Below are 16,124 nucleotides of genomic sequence, written 5' to 3'. Positions count from 1 at the left end.
TGGTTTGTTCTGTCATGTTAACACCAGTCACACACACTACTGTACCAGACTGGTTTGTTATGACATGTTAACACCAGTCACACACACTACTGTACCAGACTGGTTTGTTATGTCATGTTAACACCAGTCACACACACTACTGTACCAGACTGGTTTGTTATGTCATGTTAACACCAGTCACACACACTACTGTACCAGACTGGTTTGTTATGTCATGTTAACACCAGTCACACACACTACTGTACCAGACTGGTTTGTTCTGTCATGTTAACACCAGTCACACACACTACTGTACCAGACTGGTTTGTTATGACATGTTAACACCAGTCACACACACTACTGTACCAGACTGGTTTGTTCTGTCATGTTAACACCAGTCACACACACTACTGTACCAGACTGGTTTGTTATGTCATGTTAACACCAGTCACATACACTACTGTACCAGACTGGTTTGTTCTGTCATGTTAACACCAGTCACACACACTACTGTACCAGACTGGTTTGTTATGTCATGTTAACACCAGTCACACACACTACTGTACCAGACTGGTTTGTTATGTCATGTTAACACCAGTCACACACACTACTGTACCAGACTGGTTTGTTCTGTCATGTTAACACCAGTCACACACACTACTGTACCAGACTGGTTTGTTATGACATGTTAACACCAGTCACACACACTACTGTACCAGACTGGTTTGTTATGTCATGTTAACACCAGTCACACACACTACTGTACCAGACTGGTTTGTTATGACATGTTAACACCAGTCACACACACTACTGTACCATACTGGTTTGTTCTGTCATGTTAACACCAGTCACACACACTACTGTACCATACTGGTTTGTTATGTCATGTTAACACCAGTCACACACACTACTGTACCAGTCTGGTTTGTTATGACATGTTAACACCAGTCACACACACTACTGTACCAGACTGGTTTGTTATGTCATGTTAACACCAGTCACACACACACTACTGTACCAGACTGGTTTGTTATGTCATGTTAACACCAGTCACACACACTACTGTACCAGACTGGTTTGTTATGTCATGTTAACACCAGTCACACACACTACTGTACCAGACTGGTTTGTTATGTCATGTTAACACCAGTCACACACTACTGTACCAGTCTGGTTTGTTATGTCATGTTAACACCAGTCACACACACTACTGTACCAGACTGGTTTGTTATGTCATGTTAACACCAGTCACACACACTACTGTACCAGACTGGTTTGTTCTGTCATGTTAACACCAGTCACACACACTACTGTACCAGTCTGGTTTGTTATGTCATGTTAACACCAGTCACACACACTACTGTACCAGACTGGTTTGTTATGTCATGTTAACACCAGTCACACACACTACTGTACCATACTGGTTTGTTATGTTTCTGTTGTATTATACCAGGCTGTGACTTTATATAGACGTATTTACTCGGAATAACTACACAAGTTAGACCACGCGAGGATAATTGTTTTGAATGAGAGGGAGTGTGTATGATGCTGTTATTGATTATTAATGTTGACTTACAAAGGAAATGCGTTTTTAATTGGAAGGAATCGATAAACCGCATGTCGTGTGTTTATCACATGTATTGTGGAAATTAAAAACAAATTGAATGATCAATTATTTGTTGTTTACTTTGTGTTTCCCAACACTAATCAATATTTGGGTATGGTATATGGTATCAACGATGTGTTATTTATCTAATTATATTTGTGGAATATATGGAGATGTTTGTTTAATTGTTTTATTTTAAGGGTTTTAACGTCCTTGCCACAGTCAGGGTCATATAAGGACGGATGTCAAGGAGACACCTATAGAAGGAGGTAAAACATAGAAAGACAAAGTAGTGAGGAAATATTTAAGATACCAAGTGCTGCAATTAGCGCAGAAGATCTATTTTGGTCTCTAAAATGCCCCGTAAGTAGAAGACACAAAAGAATATCTCCAATTTTTCAGGGGACAATTTTAATCACCCATGTTCAATATGCAGTAGGATACAGGGGGCGATATTCTGTCAGCTGGCATACTGTAATACATGGTCTGGTTTTGCCTGGTCTGTTCTCAGATTTTGGTCTGGTTTGACCAAAATTTGGAACAAGACCAGAATAATGAGACCAGACCAGACCGTATTTTATAGTATGCCATTACATCTCCCAGATCCAGATTTTGACATTTCCCAACCTATTGCAAGTTTCTATTGTCCTCTGCCAATTACGCGTGATTTAAATATTGTTTTCGTGATGTGTATTTAAAGTCTTTCTTTGTTATATTTGACTTGGGTGTATAAGCTGTCAGTTACATATCCTAATTTATTTGTAAAGAAAAAAGTATTTATATAACCATAATTAGAAATGAATATATAAGCACTGGTGTAGGGTTATAATTATAGCATAATGTTTTAGTTGGTTTTTTCACCACACATGAAAGACCAGCTGAGTGGAATGTCAATAACGTGATTAAATACACACCGAGTCAAGGTAGCACGTAACTGTATATACTCTGATCAGGCAAAAAAAACGTATCAGAAAAAAACATTATAATCCATGTGTAAAGAGTTAGTTTGATACATTTAACTTAATTTCGCAATAGTGTGACTCATTCCATGTCATTTCTCCTGTATTTGGGCTAATATAGGTCGTAGGAGTGGAATAGAATACTTAGTCTCGACCAAATACCGAAATTCACCGAATATGATTAATTAACTATTATACAAGTCCAGAATGTTTGACACGAGGTACTGGTAATCGACCGATGTTCTATTGCAGGAGGCCAAATTTTTTATCTTTGAAACAGACTTTTCTTTTATTACTTGCATGTAATATTGAAAAATATTTGAAGCATATTTAATGTGGATATGATAAAACAATTATTGTATGGGTATTTCTGGAAATAGCACTTTTATTGTCCCTCGAGACTTTAACTATTTCCTGAGACGATGGTATTATTATCGCTATAAATTATTTAAAGATAGTACTCGTTACTTTATAGATACAAAATTACCATTTGGCTCTCGTTTAGCACCTAGTATCTTTCATAGACTTTCCCAGGCTGTGATTCGTATCATGAACCGTAAGGGTTTTCGTAACATAGTAGCATACTTGGACGACTTCTTTATCTGTGAATTATCTAAGGAACAATGCATGTATACCTTGAATACCTTATTATACCTCTTACGAAGGTTGGGATTCATGATTAGCTGGAACAAAGTTGTCGATCCATCCCGCACTTTAACTTTTCTGGGTATTGAGATAGATTCCCATGAAATGCATCTAAGGCTTCCTAATGAGAAGCTTCAAGCACTTAAGTCAGATCTGGACATTTTCAGTTCTCGTCGTCGTGCAACCAAAAAGCAACTGCAATCTTTAGTAGGCAAATTAAACTGGGCATCATCAGTAGTGTATGGCGGGAGAGTTTTCCTTCGCAGACTGATAAATGCTATCTGCACCCTCAAAAAAGATTCTCATAAACTCGTTTTGACATAATTGATCCTTCATCAAACCCTACCCCTGTACTTTTAAGAAACCACCCCTCTACAAGAATTTCAGGTCCACTATATCAGAAAGCAACAGACCAAATTTTGACAGAGATTGAAAATGGGAACTATGTTGAAGTCCCTAACCCACCAAAGGTCATAAGCCCTTTGGGGGTCATACCAAAACCTGATGGGGGCGTCAGGTTGATACATGACTGTAGTAGACCTGAAGGATCAGCAGTAAATGATTATGTTACTGACATTCCCAAGCACAAGTTTAGTACTGTTGATTCTGCTGCAAGACTGGTCTCACCAGACTGTTATATGGCAAAAGTAGACCTTAAAAGTGCTTACCGGGTAGTCCCAATTAGTCAAAAAAGTCAGATGGTAACTGGCATTCATTGGGAATTTAAAGATAGTACTCGTTACTTTATAGATACAAAATTACCATTTGGCTCTCGTTTAGCACCTAGTATCTTTCATAGACTTTCCCAGGCTGTGATTCGTATCATGAACCGTAAGGGTTTTCGTAACATAGTAGCATACTTGGACGACTTCTTTATCTGTGAATTATCTAAGGAACAATGCATGTATACCTTGAATACCTTATTATACCTCTTACGAAGGTTGGGATTCATGATTAGCTGGAACAAAGTTGTCGATCCATCCCGCACTTTAACTTTTCTGGGTATTGAGATAGATTCCCATGAAATGCATCTAAGGCTTCCTAATGAGAAGCTTCAAGCACTTAAGTCAGATCTGGACATTTTCAGTTCTCGTCGTCGTGCAACCAAAAAGCAACTGCAATCTTTAGTAGGCAAATTAAACTGGGCATCATCAGTAGTGTATGGCGGGAGAGTTTTCCTTCGCAGACTGATAAATGCTATCTGCACCCTCAAAAAAGATTCTCATAAACTCCGGTTTAATGCAGACGTCCTCCGGGACTTAGCTTGGTGGCATACCTTCCTTCAAACCTTTAACGGTAAATCCCTCCTATTAAACAAAGTCCCTGTTACGAATATATACACAGATGCTTGTAATGAAGGGGCAGGTGGACATTGGGGCAATGACTGGTTTTATTCCAACTGGTCATCTGACATCCCTGGTGCTAAACAAATGCACATAAATGAGAAGGAAGTTTTAGCTGTATGCCTTGCAGCACATTACTGGGCTCCGGCCTGGGCTAATAAGCGGATTATTGTCTATTCGGACAATATGGTCACTGTATCAAGCATAAATAAATGCACGTCTCGAAATCCTATTGTTATGCGGTTTCTCAGATATCTTTTCTGGCTATCGGCCACACATAATTTCCATTTGTCATCCAGACATATAAAGGGGAAACATAATTGTTTAGCAGATTGTGTGTCACGATTACATGAACAGAAAGCGTTTCACACATTTTTATCATTACTCCAACCTCCAGTCCCTATTTTCTCTTGGTTATACCATATGTCTATCAAGTCTCTTTCCCTTCTTTTATCTAGGCACGACTTTAAATACCAAGAGGCTGGATGAGCAAGTATCCCTCTTAAGGGCTAACGCCTTGGCTTCTTCTACAAGACGCACATACTGTACCTATCTAGATACATATCTCAAGTTTTGTGGGGACCATGCTATAAAACCAGTGCCTATTTCTACTGCGGATTTAGGACGGTACATTGCCTTCCTATCATTCCGCCTACAATTCTCCTCAATAAGGAATTACCTGTCAGCTGTAAGACTTCTACATCTGGAAGTTGGCTTAAACAACCCTATTGACAATTATTTCACCAACAGTCTCTTAAGAGGAGCTCGTAGAGTCCTGGGTGACTCTACTTGTCCAAAACTTCCTATAACACCAAACATACTATTACAAATTTTATCACAACTGGACCTTCATGCACCACGTGATATATGTTTCTGGGCGGCTTGTTTGGTAGCCTTTTTCTCCTTCTTTAGGAAGTCTAACTTACTCGCTCCTTCTTTAAAGGAATTTAGTCCCGAGAAACACTTGAGTCGTCATAATGTACTATTCAGCTCAAAGGGGGTAGTCCTTCATGTCAATTGGTCAAAAACTATACAGTTTCGAGAAAGAACACTCTCCGTCCCACTACCATTAATCATGTCTTCCCCCCTTTGCCCAACACAAGCTATCCTGCTTTTATTCAGGCTTTGTCCCACCCAGGATAAGATGATACCTGTTTTTATGTTTTCAACCCCAGGGGGTCCTAGGCTGCTAAATTACAACACATTTCTCTCCCGCCTACATCAATGCCTTAGGAACATAGGAATAGACCATACTAAGTATTCAGGCCATAGCTTTAGACGCGGGGGTGCATCCTTTGCGCTTGAATGTGGACTACCCTCAGAACTTATTCAGGCGCAAGGTGATTGGAGAAGTGATGCATATAAAAACTACATAGATCCTTCCTTGGCACATCGTCAGCGTCTCAGTAATTCCCTTGGGGAGGCTATTAAAAGAAAATTTTAAGGAAAATCAAGTATCTATGTCCTGAATCTTGCCATGAATACCTACACTTGATATATACATATGCATGTGCTATATATGAACAGTGAACTGTAAAATGTATATTGGACAGTGACTATATACTTTTCATATTGGACGGTGACATGTGGTGTTACTTGTGTGTATATTCTATGGACATTATGTGAAAGTACATGTATCTGATACCTGTGGATTATAACCATACGTGCTGAGGACCCAACTTAGGGTTGCCTCAAAGGAACATTGAACCCTTATATGTTGGATATATGCAGTGGACTTTATCAGGAATAATCTCGTACTCCTGTGCAGTGTGTCATTATATAGACAATGGGCCTGCATTTGATCATGGAACGAGATCCCAGCACTTTTCACCGAACATATTTCTCAATATTTTATTTTCATCTGTATTTATGACACTTTTTATCTAGTCACTACATAATTATAACTACACTACACAGGTTTGGGTGTTTGGACAATTAACTACATGGTTTATTACATGTTTTTCCTCTAAATGTATCTGTATTAATTATGAATATGTTACGTATTCCTTTATGCAATATTATGTAATCTTAGTCAGATTATGTAATGACAGATAATTTACGCAATATTACGTAACAATGACAATACAGTAATAAACCTTAGCTATCACCCAAACCTGATGGTCTTTCTAGTTTTAATTCATTTACAACATTAGTGGGAAGCAGAAAGTTTGTACAAGAAACTTTCTACTTGCATCTGCCTGACGATTGAACTATTAATGTATGTATTATTGTGATAATATGTTATTAATTGTGAGAGGAAGCACTCTTACGTGGTCTGCTACACACGTGTTTCTTCTCCGGTTGTGTGTATACAAAGTTTTACTTCCGGTATTGCGCATCGGAAATCTTTATAATTTTACACGCAAGAAAATCTTATCCTCTGGTTTGTTAATCTGTCAGAACTAAAATTTACTATATTCGTGATTTTGTAAGCCTTTTACATCGTTTTTATTAGAACATAAGTAACATTTTCTATGTCTCGTAGTCCCGCGATTTACGATCCTTTCGATCCTCTCGGACTCTTTCATACTGCGTAGCGATGTAAACAAATGGTGGCCCAGTTGTGTTTTCCCCTGGGACACAACAAATTTTCGATAGGGTAAGGAACATCCAATCATTTTGAATCAAACCAAAATTCTAGTATGTATATTGAAATCTCGGATAACCGTTCACTTTCAAAAATTCTGCGTTACTGTAAAGACCACGTAGGTTGCTGCTTTGAAAGTCGGCAGCTTCAAAACTCTACCTCTCCCACCCACCCTTTATTATAATTCTCTTATGTTAGAAAATGTCAGTTATTTGTATCTGTAGAGTAGGTTAATGTGTGTTATGTAGAAGTTGACTTTGTGATTGTATCAGTAGTTTAGAGAGTCAAGCTAGGGTTCCTTTGTCCAGGACAATTAACTACATGGTTTATTACATGTTTTTCCTCTAAATGTATCTGTATTAATTATGAATATGTTACGTATTCCTTTATGCAATATTATGTAATCTTAGTCAGATTATGTAATGACAGATAATTTACGCAATATTACGTAACAATGACAATACAGTAATAAACCTTAGCTATCACCCAAACCTGATGGTCTTTCTAGTTTTAATTCATTTACAACATTAGTGGGAAGCAGAAAGTTTGTACAAGAAACTTTCTACTTGCATCTGCCTGACGATTGAACTATTAATATACCAGCATTTAAATAAGACGATTTTTTTTTCTCTCGACCCAATGTTCATATCCTCCACTGTTCCTACTGTTTTTTCCCGAAGATAGTCTTTCCGCATGCTAACTTGTGTGTGCTAGCGCTGTTTTCTCCAGAAAAAAATCCTCTTCAGCACTTCTTCTCATCCAGATTATCGAAACCGAAATCATTCCTGTAGCATTCCCATGAACGATTTCAGTAAACGCACCGAGACTGCTTCGTCTTGGTCTCGAAAACGCTTATGCATTGTCTAATCAGAATGAAAGAAGCAAAAAACACGCGAAAATATTAATGCGCTCATTCCAGGTAATAACCATTTCTGGGGTATGTGGTTCAAAAAGCATTTCTATTGTCTACATTTTTATGGTGTAACATAAGGAAAGGTATTATAAATAACTATTGCACGATCACGTGTGAACTATTGAACACATGTGACGTTTCGGAATTTGGTCACGTGCTATCTATTAAAAACCTGTGACGTTTCGGAATTTAGTCCTACCATTTCAAGCGTATAAGTCACTCATATGTCAACACTCATGGCCACTTCTAGGCTTTCTAAGTGTGTTTTAGTGATTATGTAATCAAACAATGTTTATTCAAAATCAGCAAAAACATTACGTTTGCGCTGTCTTTTTCAGACAACAATTCTCTCAAACGCTTCTTCATCCAGTTTATCGAACCTTGTAGAAGCCATTTTTCGACATGTTCCTGTAGCTTTCACTCGAACGATTTTAGTAAACAAACTTTGACTGCTTCGTCTAACGTTTGCGAAAGCGCTTTTGGACATCATCGTATTACCAGTGGTGTCGGTTAAGCCGGTCCGAAGAGATATGGCAAATGCAATGTCCAATCCGAATGAACGAAACAAGAAAATCCGCGAAAATTTGAATGTCGGTTAACTAGTTCATTCTCGGTAAATAGCACTTTCGTCTATTAACCCAGTTGATGATATTTTAGGACATAACAATAACAACATCTATTTAGATTTTAGGACATAACATTAACAACACCTATATTAGAGTTTAGGACATATCACAATACTTATTCAGAATTTATTTTAATTTCAACAAATTCCAGATACTTTGTTGATGTCAAAGGAATCCGATATCAGGCTAGGTGTGTATAATTCCTTTCCACGAAAGTAGGTAGATGAATCGCATTCCTTACTAGGTTTTATTCAGTAAATAGTTATGTATAACATCTGTCATTATAGTTGGGAACTCTGTTGTTGGTCAAGCACCTGTCCCTCTCCTGCGTAGTAAACGAGTTCTAATATATATTTAACAATGACTTGTAAAATATCATAAAGAAAAGAAAATACATAAGATTATCGTTATATATTATTCACAAATACTCTTTCTATGTATATTCTATACTTTCCATTCTTGACTAATAACCGGATACTAATTATTTGAAATAAATGTAATATGTTATGGAGAGAACTTTAATATAGGCTTAGCCTGATGTTCAATCCATTTGATTTCCAATAAAATATGTTGAAATAAATGTATAACATCTGTCTCTAGCTGACGTTCTCAATCTTATGTTTGAAAATCTGCAGGCATGCAGCCTTGAAAACCTGATCGTGTATAGTTAGAGCATGTATTATGCAGTATATTTCAATGAATTGCGAAGTACTATATACAGCATCTTCGCTAGCGAAGGCTTCTGATTACGTTACACTCCACGAACGGGTTCGTGGAGTGTAACGTAATCAGAAGCCTTGGCTAGCGAAGATGTATATACAGCTAAAGATCTATTTGCCGATTGATTTTTGCATTGATTTCTGGTGCCAAGTTAGTGTTTTAATACAATCATTGAAATGAACAAAGGAGAATGGACTGAAAGTTATTTAAAAATATGTAATCTGCTTGGAGGGTACATGCGTCAATATTATATTGTTCCGAACAAGAACGGACGTGTACAGACGATTTGTATGCACTTTGTTGAGGTTGAATATATAGAACGAGATTCTCCATTATATCTTACACTTATGTATTCTAAACTAACGACTTAATTTGTTAAACCTAATACACGGAATACATGTCACTGTAATATAAAGGTTACGTGAATATGTCGAAATATCGTATAAATGCATACTTGATGCATACTTGATTTAAAATTAGATACAGCATCAACATATACCCTAGAATTAAGGTGGTTGGAAGATAATTGAAACATAAACAATTGTACACAGACACTGATAAACACAACAACATGTAGTCTAAGACGGTTTATTTTACAATAATTTTTGTTGTTTTTTTCAGTCTCAACTCACCATGTAGTATGACGTCAATACATTTTCGTTGATTCGTGAATGCAAACATGACGTCACGAGTTACGTTAAAACGGGATATATTCAAATCACAAGAGTAGCACAGAGAAGCTCGTGTATAAAAATCAATATCCTAATGTTTATTCCTAATAAACAAACAAGTCCATAATCAAACATAATCAAATAAATGATTAATTTATGAATTAGTGAAAATATAATAATAAAATGTAATATACAAAAATGTAATAATGAAATATAATAAAAACCAGTTACCATGAAATATAATAAAATAATGAAATATAATATAGTTACAGTCCGTACAGGAAGCTTATAAAAATCATCAGATATATATTATAATGAATCACTATACATAGTTTATTTATTCCCAACAGTGTACTTCCTCTGATTAAAAAGCCATTCGAAGGTTAATGATCTCTGTCCTTCTGGCTTCAGCCTTCAGCCTTCAGTTGGGACAGTCCTTTATTATATTAATTAATTAGATATCAAACTAGTTGATATGAACTACGTAGGATCTGAGGCTTGTTATAGTATATGTATCAATGAATGAATGAATTAAAATACAACCAAATGATAACAAATAAACATGATAATGTGATGTTTCCTAGATGCTTACCCGTATAGTTGTCATTTGTTTGCCAATCAGAAATACATCTTTAAAAGAAAGCACTCATATAAAAAAGAAAACACTCACTAAAAAAGAAGACACTCATATAAAAAAAGAAAGCTGTCATACAAAATAGAAAACACTCATGTAATAAAGAAAACACTCATATAAATACAGAAAACATTCATATTGATTTCTTAGCAGATTCCATCCAGTTCACGATACTGTCAATTTCAGACTTCAGATGGTGCAAACGTGTGCCTATATTGTCACAGAGTATGCTCTTGGGAGTATTATGACTTATTAAACTTAAATGGCATTCCCAAGCTCTTTTAAGATCGTATGGATCCTGGTAGAAATGAGAGGCAATGGCTGTTTTAAACGATTCGGAAACAGTTAGTGTTTTCTTAGCATTAACATGTCCGCTATCTGTAGCGTCTATTCCAACCCTGGCTGCTAAAATCCCCAAATAAACATCCTCAAATTTCAACAGCTTGGTATACATGGCAGCTATTGTAAATGTTTTCACTGTCGACATCGACATGATGACAAATCCTCCGAATATATAGTTGGGATATGTTTGGAAAGGATACTCATTTATTGAAACGTACCATTTACGAAAAGGACCATTTCTGTCTCTCACTGGAGCTGTTTCATGAATCAAATGGCCGTGATAAAGGTTCTCAGCTGTCCGAACCGGAAGTTTGTCGAGAAAACTAAGCAGGAAATCGGGTGCTACGTAAATGTCGTCATCTATAGATACAACATACGAAGCATGAGCACAATTGGTTGCCGCCCACCGTAATCCGCTCATAGTCTTCAATGTTAGGTTATAATAGTCATCTGAGTAGTTCACGAGAAGAATGTCGTTGAATTTTGTAGATTCCTCTTGCAGATCTAACAATGACTTGCCATTTTTTGGTATTCCAAAGGAGAAGACAGTCCTTAGCCACGGAAATCGTTTCCTGTCTGCCCACGTCTCGCGAATGATTGCCCTTTTCACGTTATGGTCGGGACTGCTTTTCACAATAAACAAGACTTTTATAGTATCGCTTCCAATGCATGTTTGGTCGGGATGGATGATGTAGCGGTGATCAAATACATTTATTGGTTTCTCGGCAGCGTAGCCTCTTGTATCATACTGACGTAATATGTCAGACAAGTTCACGTTAAATGGATATTCATGAGGTGTAAATGTTTTTTCAATCATTTTCACTTCATTTAAATGTCTGATTTGAACAGCATCACGATTCTGTTTAATAATATCCTCACGTTGATCCATTTGACGATCAATGTCGCTAATTTGTCCAGCTATATCTTTGTGCTCAACAATTTGACGATCACTGTTGCTGATCTCCTGAGTTAAATCTTTGTGCTGGACCATTTGACGATCAATGTCGTTACCCTGCTGCGCTATATCTTTATGTTCAACTAATTGATTTCGAATTGCGTGAACTGTATCGACACGACCCCTTGATTTTAAACCATCTCCATGTTCCTCTGTATTTTCATTTTGACGTTGAGCGATGCGATTTTTCTGATTCTCGTATTCCTCCTCTACAGGAAAGTTGTTCTTGGACGATGAATTACTCCTCTCACTTTGCCAGTCGTATAAAGGACGGTCATTGACATTAGATATGCGAGATGTTGTGTGGATGTGGTCGACGTCCCGGTTATGTAGGTAGAGCATGGTAACTACAAATGTCAGTAAAGACAATGAACATATTCTCAAAGAATGTCGCCAGATTATCGTCAAGCTTCTGTGTGTTGGTCGCGGCATGCTCGCCTGTCTGATCGTTACTGACTGCTACGTCAGACCAAACAGTTCCACGTCTTAAACTACAGCCATCTATGTGTTCGGTGTGTATTATGTACCACTCGTTAATACGTGTAGTACCGGTTTATTTGTATATATCTGTTGACAGTGTGGTTATTTAAATAGGGTATATCATTAAGATTCACCACGAATGATCGATAACGGTTCCTAATTTTAAAATATTAAAAAGCAGTGATCACACCTAAGTGGAGTTACCGGGTTAAACCTGGAACTTTCGTGACAATGTTAACATCAACATTTCAAAGGTATATTGTTTACAGACGAGAGCCATATATGATTTTATACTATATATTTAATAATACCATGTCCTTTATTTCATTTCAATAAAGAAAAAAATGATTGAACTATATCAGTTTTCTTATAGACTCAACGCGAATATTTCCATTTAAATTGGGTAATATTACGTTTCTCTTCATAATGCAAATAACTATTATAATTTCCATCGTTCAATTATCTATACGTCTCCAGCGAACGATCTCAGGTTTTCATTGTTACAAGTGTCTTCAAAGTACGGGCTTGGCATACATGACCAAATATCGTGACGTTATGTCAGGAAAAGTAAACACGCAGGTAAAATAGCTGGGAAAGTTCCATTCATATTTACCCCTAAAAGTGATAGATGATATCGCATATAAAACGACACAATAGAGCATAGATTGAGTTTCCTCTGGGCCTGACACCATGTCTATGTAGGGTCAGAGCGCACTACTACACCGTGGTGGCGTTAACCTCGGAAGATATGTAGATAGCTATACTGCTATATATAGCCGCAATGGAAATGAAAACAAAAATCCATTTAATTCAGATATTTTATACCAGGGTGATTGGAATAAAAACATAGCCTTCGAATAAAAAACATAATACCAAAGTCATTTTTAAAGTTTAAGTTTTTAATAGCCATTTACGAATAGATGCAAAATTAATGGAACAGCCGGTGATCCCGCCAATACTCAGCGCCGTCGTTTACCATGTCCTTCCGTTGTTTCCAGAAACATATCAAAGTATCCACTAAATATAATAATATTTGTTTAATTCGATTTGTTTTATGTGAAAGAACGAAAACACAACTGACGGAAATGAAACGGGGTCTATTTTTCTGGCTTATTAATATTCAGCTGATGTGTTCTATAGAAAATCAGCACTTGAAACGATACTTTCATTCTGTACTCATTATGTTTTCATGGTCAATTGTTTGTTGTTTTCAATTGGTATGTTGATATAATCAAAATTTATAATGTAAATATATACGGATAAATGAGATATTTAATACCCGTAAACATTTATACCACTAAGGGAAACAGGCTTTGTCTTAATGACTAACAATCTCGGAAACAGTTGATACTTTGTATACATGTATTCATTGGAGAATTGTAGGAATAGCTGTAAGCCACATTTCTGGAAAACTTCACAAGTCACGTGGTCTAACATCAAACATAACGGTCAACATGGATGTTGGTCAAATCAGAACCTAAGTTCCAATCAGCTTCGTATTTTCCTTGTCAACTCGGTTAATTTCTTGTCGTCAACTTGTGCTTTTTGGTTGTCAACTCTTTGAAAATGCACCTCAAGTTTAAGCATTGTCTATCCAGAAAATGAATTCAATGACTGGGAATAAGGTAGCCCTGGTAATGGCTGTGACATTAGAGTATGATCCCGAGAATATCAACTGCAGTAATTCTGAGTGCATCCAAGGTTGTAATATCTATCATAGGAACCTGAAATTCTGTGACTTTTAAGCTAGGCCTATCCTACTTTACTGTGTTCAGATAATATACTTATAACAGTTATTGTTATCTGTACACAGTGATAAAGGATACGCTAAGCTCAAAAATCGTAAGTGGTCATAAACCATGGTTGTTGTTGTTATGCAAAATCAATGCTACGTATTAGCGCGGGAATATTGCTGTGCACACATAGCAATGACGTAGAATGAACCGTAACGCCATCTCGCGTCAGTTTGTGAGTTTATTGGTTCAGATCTCTTGATTGTACTGCAACCGTGTCTTTTGATTTATATTTGTCAATTGATTCGGTTTTGTTTTCGTGTCTTTTGGCTTGGTTTTGAACATTAATTATTCCACAACATATGTTGATTTGGAAAAGATGTCTATTAGTTTTGATTTTTACATTGATTTGGTTTCAATCGTGTATTTGTCCTTTCCGTCGCCCATAATTATCCTAATTTGAATATTGGGGTTTTGCGGCATAGAATAGTGATGATTTTATTTTCAAGAACAAAAGATGTCATTTGGTTGTCGTGGTAAAAAAAAAGACGAGACATACCTTGGCCTGAGTCCTCCGAATCTGTTAGGCCTAGCTGATTTCAAAGAAACTATACAGGAATGTGAGGGACAATCTGTGGATGTGCATACATTACTTTTTGTCATACATTTTGGTTGCCATGGTAATCGAGTCAGTATACAATTTTTTATGTAATGACCATTAGCTTATCAGTCTTGGATAAAATTATGTAAACTTGGTCAAATGGTTTAACTTATTGATTCATATTATTCAAAACGTCAGTCAATACAACGGGGCCATTTTTCAGAATAATATATTCACTTGGTTGCTATGGTCGTAAAAGTTCGCCATTGGCTTAGTTCTAGTTTGATACTAATTTCTCGTGCTGTTCGTCATATCCTATCAATGTAGTCACTTTTCTATTCCTGATTTACCTAAAGTCGGGTCAGAAACTAGAAAGTTATATAAATTACAGTGTGTCACAATGTAGGACAAGTCTTCCAATATTGTAAAGTTACTAATCAATGTAAAAAGGTATCGGTTCTAAATAATACACGTTAGGCACGATATCGTATATCATGTGGTGTTCTACTCGACTATAAAACATACCGCTGAGTAGAGGGGTGATTGATTCTATACTGCCAAAGGAGGGGAATACTAGGTATACAGAAGGGATGTGTACGCCTGGTACAAATTCATTGAGAAGTGAAACTGAGGCGCCGATACGTTTGTTTGTGTTTCCTTTTAGAATGTATATAAAAGGGCGTTTTGTGTGGATACATTTAAACAAGTCTTAGCATTCAAAACGCATTTTACTTCAATAATCAACATAAAACCTCAAAATATTATTTCTGTATTGAACGCACATTTAGTTAAAAAATAACATGTGTTATTGCTCTGTTCAAAAATAATACATGTCATGATGTCAAACTCATTCATGTAAATATAACAATACAATATTTCAAACATTAATAACTAAAGCAATATGTAGAAGCATTATAAAGGGAACTATTGCGTTATGTAGCCAACATCAGTATCAAAGGGAACTATTATGTTATATAGCCAACATCAGTAATAAAGGGAACTATTATGTTATATAGCCAACATCAGTATTAAAGTGAACTATTATGTTATGTAGCCAACATCAGTAATAAAGTGAACTATTATTTCATATAGCCAACATCAGTAATAAAGGGAACTATTATGTTATATAGCCAACATCAGTAATAAAGGGAACTACATGTATTATGTTATATAGCCAACATCAGTAATAAAGTGAACTATTATGTTATATAGCCAACATCAGTAATAAAGTGAACTATTATGTTATATAGCCAACATCAGTAATAAAGGGAACTATTATGTTATGTAGCCAGTATCAGTATCAAAGGGAACTATTATGTTATGTAGCCAA

At 36.4% G+C, this 16,124-nt stretch overlaps 2 protein-coding genes across 2 annotated transcripts in view; one reads left to right on the top strand and one right to left on the bottom strand.

The window, feature by feature from the left end:
- LOC117325187 overlaps positions 1–16,124 on the top strand; it is a 52,476-nt gene that overhangs the window by 13,733 nt on the left and 22,619 nt on the right. The window lies entirely within an intron of this gene.
- Positions 9,953–13,045, bottom strand: LOC117325181 (beta-1,3-galactosyltransferase 1-like). The gene has a single exon (XM_033881182.1). The coding sequence runs from the start codon at positions 12,410–12,412 to the stop codon at positions 10,817–10,819; it is 1,596 nt and encodes a 531-aa protein (XP_033737073.1). The 5' UTR covers positions 12,413–13,045; the 3' UTR covers positions 9,953–10,816.

Source organism: Pecten maximus, chromosome 4 (genome assembly GCF_902652985.1).
Source record: "Pecten maximus chromosome 4, xPecMax1.1, whole genome shotgun sequence".
NCBI lineage: Eukaryota > Metazoa > Mollusca > Bivalvia > Pectinida > Pectinidae > Pecten > Pecten maximus.
This window is presented reverse-complemented; position numbering and strand designations above follow the sequence as displayed.